The sequence below is a fragment of the Copadichromis virginalis genome, linkage group LG11, assembly GCF_057382275.1.
Source record: "Copadichromis virginalis isolate Kocher_CV1m ecotype Utaka linkage group LG11, C_Virginalis_male_GT1.1, whole genome shotgun sequence".
In the NCBI taxonomy this organism is placed as follows: domain Eukaryota; kingdom Metazoa; phylum Chordata; class Actinopteri; order Cichliformes; family Cichlidae; genus Copadichromis; species Copadichromis virginalis.
In genome coordinates this window covers 20,049,049-20,064,382 of record NC_140628.1, presented here as the reverse complement: position 1 = coordinate 20,064,382, position 15,334 = coordinate 20,049,049, and the positions used below count along the sequence as shown (strand labels likewise).

Genomic DNA, 15,334 nt, shown 5'->3' with positions numbered 1-15,334 from the left:
CCAAACACAAGTTCAACAATAGTGAAGGTCCTGATTCCACAGGGCAAGTTTCTTCAAAAGTCCAGTATCTCCACACATCTCTCAAGAAACCATATATTAACATGATCTAGAAATGCTCCATCTTCTTTGGGTCAAAGCTAATTTAAAATGAACTGAGACAAAGTCAAAAACTGTTCTGTATTCAGACGAATTGAAATTTGAAGTTGTGTTTGGAAAACATGCAAACATTTGCATCCTCTGGGTTAAAGAGGGGAGAGACCATCCATCTTGCTATCAGCAGTCAGTTGAAAAGCCTGCATCTCTGATGGTATGGTGGTGCATTACTGTCTGGAGAGGCACCATTAATTCTTTGTAGGACTATTGAGCTGACAATCATGTTCTCTCAGGAAATGGTAGAAAGAAAGAAAGAAAATAAGACAGCACTCCACACCCCAAGGCCTAATGACGTATTTAAAAAAAATCTCAAAAAAGGTTATTTGCATATTTTAAAAAATATACTTGAATACAGAGTAACTGAAATGAAGGCTTTTAAATGTTGCTAAATCTCAAGGATGTACATCTTTTCTAATCTCAGACCTTAAAGTCATAATTCAATTTTTTAAAAAACAGAAAAAGAAAATAAACGACATTTTCATACTAACTTCAGCACACTGCTCCTTGAACTGTAACTATTGCATCTTTTTGTTTACATACTGAATAGTCAATGTAAGAAAACTGACTATTTAGCATGTTTTCTTTATACATTTCTTTATATTTTGTTTCCATGGTGTCAGAATTCATTACTGTAATTTTTGAAGGGGTCTCGAGCAATAGTTTTCTTTTTTCTTCTTGCTTTTTTACTCATCCAGTCTCTAACCATTTTCAGAGTAATGTTTTTCGTAATACATTTAACACTGATCTATGAATCAATAAAGAAAAAAAACCTGCAACTAACTTAAGGGACAGACCAGTTCGGTGTCTACACATAACAGCCAACTAAGCAAATAAACTATTGTATGTTAGGTGTGGCTGTGTGCAAACAGGAATAGGACCCAAGGTGCAGACTCCGGAGACAGAACTTAAACCAAAACAGCTTTAATACTGAACACAAACATAACTGGAAAAACTCAAAAATAAACTAACACCGGCAGATTGCCAAAACACACAGCAACGTAAACGGTAGATCACGACACAGACACAAAGAAACACAGGGCTTAAATACACAGAGGGAGCAATCAGGGAATGGGTAACAGGAGGGAAACACAGCTGGGGCAAATCAGGCCTAACGAGACAAGGGGAAGCAAAACCAGACACATTAACATCAGACATGGACTTTCAAAGTAAAACAGGAAACATAACACAGACTCACAGGCAGGCACTATAACAAAGGGAACAGAGACGTGGGACCAGGGCAGACAAACACTGACTGAACACGGGGAAATAGGAACTAAGGATACACAGAGACGCGAACTAGACAAGGGGATACAGGTGATAGGGGAGACAGAGCAACTAAAGAAGACAGAGACATAAACCATAAGACAGAACTCAAAGAAGCCAAAGACTAGAAAGTATAAATAATATAATAAACTCAAAAACCCTGGGTCAACGACCCAGGCATCCTAACATTGTAATTCATAAATTTTGGCACCTTTTTATTAGCATTATTTGTTCCCATGTATTTATCGATGAAAAAATGCCAAGGATTAGAGCTTGAAAGCTAAATGTTTCCCAAAAAGTAGCCAAACAACATATGAACTGTATCTTAAGGCCATGACATGAAGAATTACGAAAAAAAAATGATTTATTGTATTTTTTGCTTTGCAACATCTACCTTCTAACATAAAAGTCACTTAAAATTAATTTAATGATGAAATCCAAATCATGGAAAAATGACAGCATCAAAGTAAAAAAAACAGAAAACAAAACAAACAACACAAAAAAACCATTCATATGTTAAATTGTTTTAGTGAATTTTAATGCAGAGATGCAGCACGCATAAGTTTTAACGTATTCTGACTAATTAAAATTGTAACTCCTCTTTCTTACTATTATAAGTAAATATAGTAAGCATAATGGGATATTCCCTGTCTGTGCAACAATAGATAAGTACCATACTAACAAGCTGACATTTTATATTTCTGTGAAAGAGTTTAAAGTTAAAAAAAAACAAAAACATTTAATGCAATAAAATTCATTAGAAATTGATGTAAAATTCATTACATGAATAAATGAGGGTTTCATTCAAGTCCATATACATGTGAAGGCAGACGAGCAAATTATATTGTGTATGTCTGTTCATGAGTGTAAATATGTAAAACAAAAAACAATGATTCATTTCAAAATTCATTGTTTGGTGGGGCACTCTTATTCAGTTCTAGGAATCCCCTCGGTGATGATTACTGTGCTTTCTGGGATGTTTTCATAAATGGCTGGGTCGATCCGATCTAAAGTGGCAGCAGTGTCTGATTTTTGGGAAGCTTTTGAAAAGGTTGATGACATGGAGCGGGTGGACAGAAATAACAAATGGTCTTCTGCCAGTGCACTCTCGAGTACAAAACAAATGGACTGTCGAAATTTCTTCTGGAATTCTTCACACATGAAAACATAAAGAATGGGGTTCAAGCAGCTGTTCAGAAAAGCCAGACTCACAGTCAGAGGACCATACATTCTAACAATCCCCTGGAGCTCTAACTTCAATTCTATGAAATTGAAAATGTGGAAAGGCAACCAACAGATGAAGAATGCAAAAATGATGGAGAAAATGACCCGGCGAGATCTGCGTCTCCTTGTTCTCGGCATGCGCATTGCACGGATACCAATGGACACATAAGAGATCATTATTATCAGGAATGGGATCACAAAGCCCATAACAAAGCGAAAAATGCAGAGAGTCAATTTGTGTTCTTTGATTGTTGCAGAATAACCACAGGAACTTTCCCCTCTGTTCCCCACTGATGCAGTGCGAAAAGTGGCATAAGGAGTGCTGAAGACGCCAGCGATCACCCAGATCCCAGCTGATATGAGCTGAGCTTTGCTGACTGTGCGTTTGTTGTGTGCCCACACCACCACACAGATACACAAACAACGATCCAAACTCATGGCTGTCAGAGTAAAGATGCTGACAAACATGTTGACTACACTCACAAAGGTGTTGAGCTTGCACATGAATGTTCCAAAAGGCCATCGGTGACTCTGAGAGAGAGAAATGATCGAGAAAATAAGGAAGGCCGTGAAGAGGAAGTCAGCTATGGCCAGGTTGAGAAACCAAACCGAGTCGACTGTTTTCTGCATTTTGAATCCCGCCACATAGATAACAAGGCCATTGCCCAGAGTTCCAGCTATAAATATCACACAGTAGATGACAATGGAGGCTGTTTGTATGTGTGTGAAAGCTGCATCTTGTTCAGGTGACTGAGTTGCATTGAAAGTGATGTTATCTGAAAGCAAAAAAGAAAATGTTTTATTAAACAAATCATGTTTCCACAATATATTATATGAACAGATAAAATAAGAGGATTTCATTACATTTGTTGCCAAATTATACAAATTAAGTAATTTTTAATTAACAAAATACAGCTATGCATTTTCATAGTTGGCTCCAACACATGTTCTATGCAATACTAGCTTCTGCTTTTGTGATGCACATACAGAATTCTGTGTGCAAGTTGATATTTGCATTTATCTAACTCAGTTTCTTTTGTGATTAATAACATAATTAATACCAGGTATGAGTGCTCATTTTGAACAGTTTAACAAGAACTCAAATAACCTTTCACATATTGCTGCTTAAAGAAAAATAGTAATATATGTCTAGACTAAATTAACTTACCCGTCCCCATGCTCTTTTTAGCTGAGAGAGTCTGCCGTGGTTGTAAGTTGATCTCTATCAGTTGCTGCTTCTACTTGCTCTCTGTCTTTGATTTCTCCTCCCTCTCAGTTTTTGCAGCTGCAGATGAAGCAGTATGCAAATACAGAAATGAGCAGATAATTTAATAGTAATGCGTCAGAATATGCTAATGCAACAAATTTGCCTGAACTGAATGAACATTTTTGTGATGACGCTCAAAAGGTTGGACAAATCTTACAAGAGTATTATTTATATCTGTATATTGTGCCAATGTTGTACATATATCACTGTAGACAATCACCGATCGTGGTTAGCTACATCGTTCTTGTGCTGCACTGTACTCACATTCATGCACCCTTACAGACACTCTTTGGCTTATCAGATGAACACAAAAGACAAAGAAGTGCTAAAAATGTAAGAGTTTATTGCATAAAGATTCACCAAATAACATTAAAGTGGCTGTTTGGCAAAGACTGTTGTTATTAAGTGTCGATGCAAACAGTAAAACTGTATATTATTTATTTTGTATGGAAGTAGTCACTGGTGCAGAGATGGAAAAAATGTAAATATGCTTTTGCTTCTTTGTTAGCATTAGCTGTGCTTTAAAAACACAGTAATGCTTCCTGCACACGTGTTGGAAAGTTTCTGTGTGTTTGCACATTAGCTGTAATTATCTGGTTGATCTAGATGTTCAGATAGAACTAAGTAGAGGTGCCCAAGGACACTTTTCAAATAATAGAATACCATATGTCTCAAGCAGTTGATTTTTCTCGGTGGTCATGCATTTAACAGTGTATACCAGTACTATGTAAATGGTAAATGGTAAATGGCCTGTATTTGTATAGCGCTTTACTAGTCCCTAAGGACCCCAAAGCACTTTACACATTCAGTCATCCACCCATTCACACACACATTCACACACTGGTGATGGCAAGCTACAGTGTAGCCACAGCCGCTCTGGGGCGCACTGACAGAGGCGAGGCTGCCGGACACTGGCGCCACCGGGCCCTCTGACCATGTATATCATTACTTTCTGCACATGGCACTGGGTAATCATTTGCATTAATAGTGGTTTGTTTATAATTTATTGATACGATCTTGCTATTTCTTTTGTAATTTCTGAACTCTGCACTGAGTACTTGACTTCAGTAATATCATTGAAAAAGATGACATAAATTGTCATATATCAGAATCATTGCCACAAGTGTCCATTTCACGATTCTACTACCACGGTGCCATCCTAAATGACAGCTCGTTACAGGAGTGCGTTTTTATGATGTTCTTCTGTTTATTTATTAATTTATTAGTTTTGCTTTTTTCTTAATCACATATTCAGTTATTCTTATTTCTTAGTAAATTTGTTACTTTATACCAGGGGGGTTGTTAGGGTTTTGAAACACTGAGCCCTTAGCCCAGCTCTGAAATGTTTTGGATTTTCCTTTGATAACAACACCTCTTTAAAGTTTTTTTAAAATTACATTTTATAGTATAATTCATATAACATATCAAACATTATGAACACTAAAGATTGAATTCTTAGAATGATTCAGAAATAAACAGTAAACAATAAAAAGTTCAATTTGAGTTCTTCTTGTTTGAGGCAATAAAAAAAAATTAAGCAGCAGGAATAAAACTTAAAAAAAAAATGTTAGAATGTCGATGAAGTATTAATTTGAGAAAGTATTTATCTAGTAAAGTTTTTAAATTTTACCTGCCCTGGTCTCATAACTTCTTTCCTGTTATTTTGGTATCTCGTTGTTCAGCTCCTCTGCTCTCCCCTTTTCTTCTCTCCTCTGTCCTGCTTATAAGAAGAATGTAATATAAACCGTATACTAAACAGGTTTTCTTTCAGTGGATGGGAGGAGCTGTTAATGAGGAAATTAAAATAGTAAACAAAAACATGCCCACCAATCAATAACAAGGCCGGAGCCAGCTATTACGGTATTTATTTTTTGCTTTGCAGTTCTACATCTATCCTTGTGTAAGAAGAATGTGTTTAGTAGCCATTTTTAAAAAAAATAATTCTTGACTTAATTTTATTTTTAGTCTCAGAATGAATAGTGAGGCAATACCATTTTGATTTTGCAACAACCACAAGTCCTAATTGAGAAGGGCACAGCTCATCCGTGCAATAACAAACCTATAATAAGCGGAGGCTATCTCCAGTTCTTTGACTGTATTTCATAGTTTAATAGCCTACAAAAATCTAATGTGTTAATCTGTTGGTTATAATTTTAAAGGATTTATATAACAAAAAAAAACAAAACACCCAGCACGCCCCTGCGGGTGGTTTATCCTTCAAGCTCGGGTCCTCTACCAGAGGCCTGGGAGCTTGAGGGTCCTGCGCAGTATCTTAGCTGTTCCCAGGACTGCGCTCTTCTGGACAGAGATCTCCGATGTTGTTCCCGGGATCTGCTGGAGCCACTCGCCTAGCTTGGGAGTCACCGCACCTAGTGCTCCGATTACCACGGGGACCACCGTTACCTTCACCCTCCACATCCTCTCGAGCTCTTCTCTGAGCCCTTGGTATTTCTCCAGCTTCTCATGTTCCTTCTTCCTGATATTGCTGTCATTCGGAACCGCTACATCGATCACTACGGCCATCTTCTTCTGTTTGTCTACCACCACTATGTCCGGTTGGTTAGCCACCACCATTTTGTCCGTCTGTATCTGGAAGTCCCACAGGATCTTAGCTCGGTCATTCTCCACCACCCTTGGGGGCATCTCCCATTTTGACCTCGGGACTTCCAGGTTATACTCGGCACAGATGTTCCTGTACACTATGCCGGCCACTTGGTTATGGCGTTCCATGTATGCCTTGCCTGCTAGCATCTTGCACCCTGCTGTTATGTGCTGGATTGTCTCTGGGGCATCTTTACACAGCCTGCACCTGGGGTCTTGCCTGGTGTGATAGACCCCAGCCTCTATGGATCTTGTGCTCAGAGCTTGTTCTTGTGCTGCCATGATTAGTGCCTCTGTGCTGTCTTTCAGTCCAGCTTTGTCCAGCCACTGGTAGGATTTCTGGATATCAGCCACCTCCTCTATCTGCCGGTGGTACATACCGTGCAGGGGCCTGTCCTTCCATGATGGTTCCTCGTCTCCCTCCTCTTTCTTGGGTTTCTGCTGCCTGAGGTATTCACTGAGCACTCGGTCAGTTGGGGCCATCTTCCCAATGTATTCTTGGATGTTCGTTGTCTCATCCTGGACTGTGGTGCTGACACTCACCAGTCCCCGGCCCCCTTCCTTCCGCTTAGCGTACAGTCTCAGGGTGCTGGACTTGGGGTGAAACCCTCCATGCATGGTAAGGAGCTTTCTTGTCTTGATGTCAGTGGCTTCTATCTCCTCCTTTGGCCAGCCTATTACCCCAGCAGGGTACCTGATCACGGGCAGGGCGTACGTGTTGATGGCCCGGATCTTGTTCTTACCATTCAGCTGACTCCTCAGGACTTGCCTGACCCTCTGCAGGTACTTGGTGGTTGCAGCTTTTCTAGCGGCCTCTTCATGGTTCCCATTCGCCTGCGGGATCCCCAAGTACTTGTAACTGTCCTCTATGTCTGCAATGTTGCCTTCTGGTAGTTCAATCCCCTCAGTTCTGACTACCTTCCCTCTCTTTGTTACCATCCGGCTACACTTCTCCAGTCCGAACGACATTCCAATGTCATTGCTGTATAGCCTGGTAGTGTGGATCAGTGAATCGATGTCTCGTTCACTCTTGGCATACAGCTTGATGTCATCCATGTACAGGAGGTGGCTGACAACTGCTCCGTTCCGTAGTTGGTATCCGTAGCCAGTCTTGTTAATGATCTCACTGAGGGGGTTCAGGCCTATGCAGAACAGCAGTGGGGACAGAGCATCTCCTTGGTAGATCCCGCACTTGATGGTGACTTGTGCTATGGGCTTGGAGTTGGCCTCTAGTGTTGTACGCCACATCCCCATTGAGTTCCTGATGAAGGCTCTTAGGGTCCCATTGATCTTGTACAATTCTAGGCATTCCAGTATCCAGCTGTGGGGCATTGAGTCATAGGCCTTCTTGTAATCAATCCAGGCAGTGCACAGGTTGGTCAGTCTGGTCTTGCAGTCTCGGCTGATTGTTCTGTCTACCAGTAGCTGGTGTTTTGCGCCTCTGGTATTCTTGCCAATTCCTTTCTGTGTCCCGCTCATGTATTGACCCATGTGCCTGTTCATCTTAGCCGATATGATGCCTGACAGGAGCTTCCATGTAGTACTGAGGCAGGTTATTGGTCGGTAGTTGGAGGGGACCGGTCCCTTCTTGGGGTCCTTGGGGATCAGGACCGTCCGGCCTTCAGTTAGCCATTCCGGGTGTCTCTCGTTAACTAGCAGCTGGTTCATTTGTGCTGCCAGACGCTCGTGGAGTGCAGTCAGCTTCTTCAGCCAGTAGGCGTGAACCATGTCGGGCCCTGGTGCTGTCCAACTCTTCATACTGGAGACCCTTTCTTGGATATCTGCCACTGTGATGGTTACTGGACCCTGTTCAGGGAGGTCGCTGTGGTCTGCCCTCAGATCCTCCAGCCACTGAGCATTGCCGTTATGGGTTGCATCCTTCTCCCATATGCTCTTCCAGTATTGCTCCGTCTCCAGCCTTGGTGGTGCTGTTCTCTTATTGTTCCCTTGCCACTGAGAGTACACCTTTGCTGGTTCTGTGGAGAACAGCTGGTTTATTCTCCTGCCTTCTATCTCTCTGGTGTACCTCCTCAAGCGGCTGGCCAAGGCTGTGAGTCTTTGCTTGGCAGTTTCCAAGGCCTCAGGTATGGACAGCTTGCTGTATTTCTTATGCACCTTCTTTGTCGCACCTTTCTGCAACTCCGTTAGTTGGCTAACCTCCCTCCGTGCTACTTTGATCTTGCCCTCTAGCCTCCTTCTCCATGGAGGGTACTGCCCCTTGTCGCTGTTCAACTTGTAGCCAAGCATCTCACTGATCACTGCTGCCGTATTGTAGATCAGCTTGTTAGTGTCGGTAATCGTGGTTGTAGGTATTGTCCGTAGTGCTGCATTAACATCATCTAGCAGACCTTCTGAGGGTACTTCACGTAATATATATATATATATATATATATATATATATATATATATATAAGGATTCCTTTTATTTTTAAATTTGCATAGTGTGTTCAATACTACACTGTGACATAAAGTATACAGCCTTATAAATATCCAGTGAAATAAAAGAAGAGTATGCAGAGTGTAAGCCAGTTTTGTCATGCAGACAACATCAGCATGTTTTTATTAACAGGTTGATCAAAAAAACCTTAATGATCAATAAAAAGACACAGCTCTCGTGTAAGAGTATGATGCATATTGTTTAAACATGGTTAGAAACATACATACAAAAAAGTGAAAGTAATTTAAAATGAAATGTCATAATGGTATTTCAAATCATGGAAATTGACAGCATGAAAGAAAAAAAAAGAAACTCCCTGGAGTTTGTTTGATGGTTCTCTTATGAAACACACTTCTCAGTCTGGAAATCTGATGGATAAGTCTGGGTTTGGTTGTTGCCAGGAGAATGGTAATTTTCTGACTGCATTGTGCCAAGTGAAAGGAACTGTAATGAATATTTAATCCTCCCAAATTTTTTGAAACAATTTGGGGATGGCCCCTGCCTGTTCCAATATGACTGTGCAAGAATGCACAAAGCACTGTGTCCATAAAAACATGGATGAACGGGTTTGGTGTTGAAGAACTGGACTGGCCTGCACAGGTTCCTGACCTCAATAGAACATCTTTGCGATGAATTAGAGCCGAGACTGCGAGTCAGGCCTTCTCATCCAACATCGCTGTCTAATCTCACAAGTGGTCTTCTGGAAGAATGGTAAACACATTCCTAAACATCTCAATGAGTTGAAGGGTGGGCTGACATCATCTTAAACACTATACATTAGAATGGGATTTCATTCAAGTTCATATACATGTGAAGGCAGACAAGCAAACACTTTTGGAAATATTGTGTATGTCTGTGCATGAGCGTAAATTTGTAAAACAAAAAACAATGATTCATTTCAAAATTCATTGTCTGGTGGGGCACTCTTATTCAGTTCTAGGAATTGACTCAGTGATGATTATTGTGCTTTCTGGGATGTTTTCATAAATGGCTGGGTCGATCCGATCTAAAGTGGCAGCAGTGTCTGATTTTTGGGAAGCTTTTGAAAAGGTTGATGACATGGAGCGGGTGGACAGAAATAACAAATGGTCTTCTGCCAGTGCACTCTCGAGTACAAAACAAATGGACTGTCGAAATTTCTTCTGGAATTCTTCACACATGAAAACATAAAGGATGGGGTTCAAGCAGCTGTTCAGAAAAGCCAGACTCACAGTCAGAGGACCATACATTCTAACAATCCCCTGGAGCTCTAACTTCAATTCTATGAAATTGAAAATGTGGAAAGGCAACCAACAGATGAAGAATGCAAAAATGATGGAGAAAATGACCCGGCGAGATCTGCGTCTCCTTGTTCTCGGCATGCGCATTGCACGGATACCAATGGACACATAAGAGATCATTATTATCAGGAATGGGATCACAAAGCCCATAACAAAGCGAAAAATGCAGAGAGTCAATTTGTGTTCTTTGATTGTTGCAGAATAACCACAGGAACTTTCCCCTCTGTTCCCCACTGATGCAGTGCGAAAAGTGGCATAAGGAGTGCTGAAGACGCCAGCGATCACCCAGATCCCAGCTGATATGAGCTGAGCTTTGCTGACTGTGCGTTTGTTGTGTGCCCACACCACCACACAGATACACAAACAACGATCCAAACTCATGGCTGTCAGAGTAAAGATGCTGACAAACATGTTGACTACACTCACAAAGGTGTTGAGCTTGCACATGAATGTTCCAAAAGGCCATCGGTGACTCTGAGAGAGAGAAATGATCGAGAAAATAAGGAAGGCCGTGAAGAGGAAGTCAGCTATGGCCAGGTTGAGAAACCAAACCGAGTCGACTGTTTTCTGCATTTTGAATCCCGCTACGTAGATAACAAGGCCATTGCCCAGAGTTCCAGCTATAAATATCACACAGTAGATGACAATGGAGGCTGTTTGTATGTGTGTGAAAGCTGCATCTTGTTCAGGTGACTGAGTTGCATTGAAAGTGATGTTATCTGAAAGCAAAAAAGAAAATGTTTTATTAAACAAATCATGTTTCCACAATATATTATATGAACAGATAAAATAAGAGGATTTCATTACATTTGTTGCCAAATTATACAAATTAAGTAATTTTTAATTAACAAAATACAGCTATGCATTTTCATAGTTGGCTCCAACACATGTTCTATGCAATACTAGCTTCTACTTTTGTGATGCACATACAGAATTCTGTGTGCAAGTTGATATTTGCATTTATCTAACTCAGTTTCTTTTGTGATTAATAACATAATTAATACCAGGTATGAGTGCTCATTTTGAACAGTTTAACAAGAACTCAAATAACCTTTCACATATTGCTGCTTAAAGAAAAATAGTAATATATGTCTAGACTAAATTAACTTACCCGTCCCCATGCTCTTTTTAGCTGAGAGAGTCTGCCGTGGTTGTAAGTTGATCTCTATCAGTTGCTGCTTCTACTTGCTCTCTGTCTTTGATTTCTCCTCCCTCTCAGTTTCTGCAGCTGCAGATGAATCAGTACGCAAATACAGAAATGAGCAGATAACAAAACAGTAATTTCTCAGAACACACTAATGCAACAACATTTGCCCGAACTGAATGAACATTTTTGTGATGACAAGTCTTAATAGAGTATTATTTTATAGCTAACTATTGTACCCTTCTTGCATATTTTGCTGTAGAGAGTCCCATTTGTGGTTACCTACATTGTGCTTCTGCTACACAAAAAGTCACTTGACTTATCAGATGGACATGAAAGACACACATATGCTAATAGTTTTAGAGATCATTTAAAAATCGTTCATAGATTTACCAATTAACATTATAGTGTATGTTTGGTATGTTGTTAACAAGTGTCAATACAAACAGTAAAATTCAGTTAAAAAAATGATGCTGTTTAGTTCAGTCTTATATTTATTGTCAAGGCTGAGTGGCCGGTGTATGGATTGGACCCTAACGCACACAGTCGTGTGATGTGAAGGCCCTGAGTAAATGTGATTATCCCAGCTGGACTTTTGTCAAAGCTGGGAAGGCGCCAAAAGAAAGCTGCTACAGGCCAGTGGACACTCTTTCAAGGATGAGGATGTACTCATCCTGGACAGGGAGGAACGCTGGTTTGACTTATCTAATTACTGTGTCAGAAAAGTAACTTAATTACTAAATAAGTAATTTAACTAAATACTTCTTAAAATCCCTATAAACCTTGAGCGGGCAAACAATAGAAATTAAACTCTTTAAATAATAAATACTTTTTTTTTAAAGACGGAGACTCTACAGTACGCAGCGGTAGCATCTCTTCCACAATGTAGACTGCAATAATTTTTTTAAGATCACCTTCAGACGCTTTCTGTGCTGCTGAAATAAAATCAGGTTTTGCCTGCTTAGCAGGAGTTGTCCATGGATGATGAACAAGGATCACTCAGAAGTGTTCGTCTATGCTCTCGTGTCAGGCGCTTCAGTAGATTACTCATGCTATTAACAGCAGCCGATAGTTTTTTCTCCCTAGGACATAGCTTACATATTACTGTAATATTCTTGTCTGCTTGTTTCAGAAAAGTGAAGAGACGGGAATATTTCTATTTCAAAAAACAGCCACTCGCTTCAGCCGAATCCTACATCTTCTGCTTTAGAATACGACTATGCAGCAAAGTGGCGCGAAATGACGTGCAGCTGCACTACAGCGATGTTAAAGCGGCAGAGTTTACGTCTACATTTAGAAGACAAATGATTGAAATTAAATGATTTCAGCGAGTTTAATTATTTTACAATGTAACACAAGTACATTGTAAGTAACTGTAATTAAAATACCTAAAAATGAACAGTAATTAGTTACTCTACTTTTTCAGTGGAAAAGTAATTTAATTACAGTAACTCGTTACTTAGTAACGCATTACACCCAACACTGCTCATGGCCTTTGATCGGTGGGTTTTGGTCAGTGGTTGTTGATCAATGGTCATGAGAATCTGCATAATTAAGATTAAGAAACTGACCTCCCAGCCCACTGTTCCTTCAGTGGGCAGGTTTCAGTCATTATGCAAATATACTGTTTAAAAGATTGGGGAAAACTGCAGCCAGCTGAGACTGAAGAAGACAATGGGATGAGTGACGAAACATTTCTCCCACTGAAAACGCTACGTCCAGATAAACAGAATCAGACTCAGAATCAGACTTCATCAGAATGTTTTTATTCTTTTATTTTATATACAAGTGTAACAAAATCATAATGCTCTATTAAAGTTCAGTGTCTTCTGACATCATTATGAATTCTGATCATAAAGAAAAAACTGGTTGATGAGCAGGAGTATTAAAAGCTTACTTAGAAACATATATAACTTTTCTCAAAGGAAATTTAATGATGGCAATCCAATTTCTATGAACAATATAAAGTTCAAAAAAAGAAACAAAAACAACCCCCTCTCCAAAGAAAGAAAAAAAAAAAAACGCTTCATGTAATACTTCATGTCATCCTTCTCTCACCCCAACCGGTCGCAGCAGATGGCCGCCCCTCCCTGAGCCTGGTTCTGCCGGAGGTTTCTTCCTGTTAAAAGGGAGTTTTTCCTTCCCACTGTTGCCAAAGTGCTTGCTCATAGGGGGTCATATGATTGTTGGGTTTTTCTCTGTATCTATGAAGCGCCTTGAGGCGACTTTTGTTGTGATTTGGCGCTATATAAATAAAATTGAATTGAATTAATCCTTTGTTTTAATCAAGAACTCAATAGCTATAACTCCAAGCTGCAGCACAATAACATGGGTTTTCAGTTACTCTGACTCTTTCTTGCTTGTCTAATAATATGACAAGACAAAAACACGTGCTTTGTGTTTCTGTGCATGAATGTACTTTATGTTATAATCTGATGTGAAAGTTTTGGATTAAAAATCAATGAATTCCTTTTTACATTGCCTTTTGTTACACTGGATTTTGTTGCTGTGTGTTGATTTTACTCGGAGACCGGAATCTCCTCAGTGATGATCACGTTGCTTACTGGGATGTTTTCATAAATGGCTGGGTCAATTATTTTTAAAGTTGCAGCAGGATCAAATTTTTGAGACATTTTTGAAATGGTTGATGACGTACAGTGACTGGACACATGGTCCTCTGCCAGAGCACTCTCAAGTACAAAACATATGGACTGCCGAAGCTTCTTCGTGAATTCTTCGAATTCTCCTCTGAATTCTCAGAGGAGAACTGAAGTTCAACTAGGTACCAAAGCAAATCATTCGTACTGTACAAATAATGTAAATATGACGGTGTATCACAAAAGATCGATATCAAACTGATCACTTGACCCATATTACGTTACTTGCTCTTCAAGTGAATTAACAAATGGCGAAATGAAAAGCCGAACAACAACAATGCTGTTTCTTTAGAGAGTCTTAGCTTACATGTGTGTCTATTTCATATTTTCAGTTGTTACTCTCCACGGCTAAATAAATCGGATTCAGTAATGCACTGATATACAAGAATGGACATAAGGGGCTTCTTTCAAAGAAAAAACTCTGGTAGTATTTTATATATTATGCTTTGTATGTTGTTCAGTATATACCCCAAAACAAGAGGAATTTCAATACACAGCAGTATATTCACAGTTGAAACCAGATATTTACATACACTTTATGGAAAACACAAGAACATTTTTTTTTATTGTACAACATGAGTAAACTTGTTTTGTTTTAGATAAATAAATATTGAAATAGCTTTTGAATTAGTTAATTGTCAGAATAAAGAGAGACAGAGCTGTCTATTTTTTTATCACTTTCATCAAATTTAGGAGTACATATACACTAAATTTATTGTTAATTAATAAGAAACTCCAGACGATTCCATTCTGAGCTGAAGAAGCTTCTGATAGGTTAGTAGAGTCCATGTGAGTAAATTGGTGGCACAGCTGTGGATGCTGTGGGATAAAAAGGGGGTGTTTTTTTTGTTATTTTAGTATCGGCATTATTAGTACATCAGAATCATATAACCAGCTTTGCATTAAACATTTATTGAAGCTTTTGACATTACATTTGTCATGATCTGGCTGTGTGGAGGCAGAAGAGGACCCAAACGCAAAACTCACGGAGACAAAAAGCTGAACTCAAAATCACTGCTTTATTGCAGGCTTCACAAAGAAACAGAACTAAATTGGGAATGCTAACAGAAAACCGAGGGAACACAGAAAGACACACAGGTCCGGGGAGGAGACATTGACAACGCGACACTGAACTGAGGGAGACATGAGGGAAGTGGGAGCACACGGGGAACACAGCTGACACAGATAATCATAACGAGACAGGGCAGGAGTGAACACAACATGACGCATACTGACGAGAGACTGTCAAAGTAAAACAGGAAGAGAGGTTCAGACAGGAGGAGAGAGCACAGACATAACGAGCTGGGG

General features: G+C 39.7%; 2 protein-coding genes across 2 annotated transcripts; both read right to left on the bottom strand.

Moving 5' to 3' along the window:
* Positions 1–2,204: 2,204 nt before the first annotated feature.
* On the bottom strand, positions 2,205–3,862 carry LOC146698425 (formyl peptide receptor 2-like). The gene is made up of 2 exons (XM_085472669.1): positions 3,809–3,862; positions 2,205–3,416 (listed from the first exon to the last, which is right to left on the bottom strand). The coding sequence occupies exons 1-2, from the start codon at positions 3,816–3,818 to the stop codon at positions 2,344–2,346; spliced, it is 1,083 nt and encodes a 360-aa protein (XP_085328795.1). The 5' UTR covers positions 3,819–3,862; the 3' UTR covers positions 2,205–2,343.
* A 5,428-nt stretch (positions 3,863–9,290) lies between these two features.
* On the bottom strand, positions 9,291–11,377 carry LOC146698424 (formyl peptide receptor 2-like). Its single transcript, XM_085473505.1, has 2 exons — positions 11,337–11,377; positions 9,291–10,944 (listed from the first exon to the last, which is right to left on the bottom strand). Exons 1-2 carry the CDS (start codon positions 11,344–11,346, stop codon positions 9,872–9,874), a joined length of 1,083 nt encoding a protein of 360 aa, XP_085329631.1. The 5' UTR covers positions 11,347–11,377; the 3' UTR covers positions 9,291–9,871.
* Between the last annotated feature and the right edge of the window lie 3,957 nt (positions 11,378–15,334).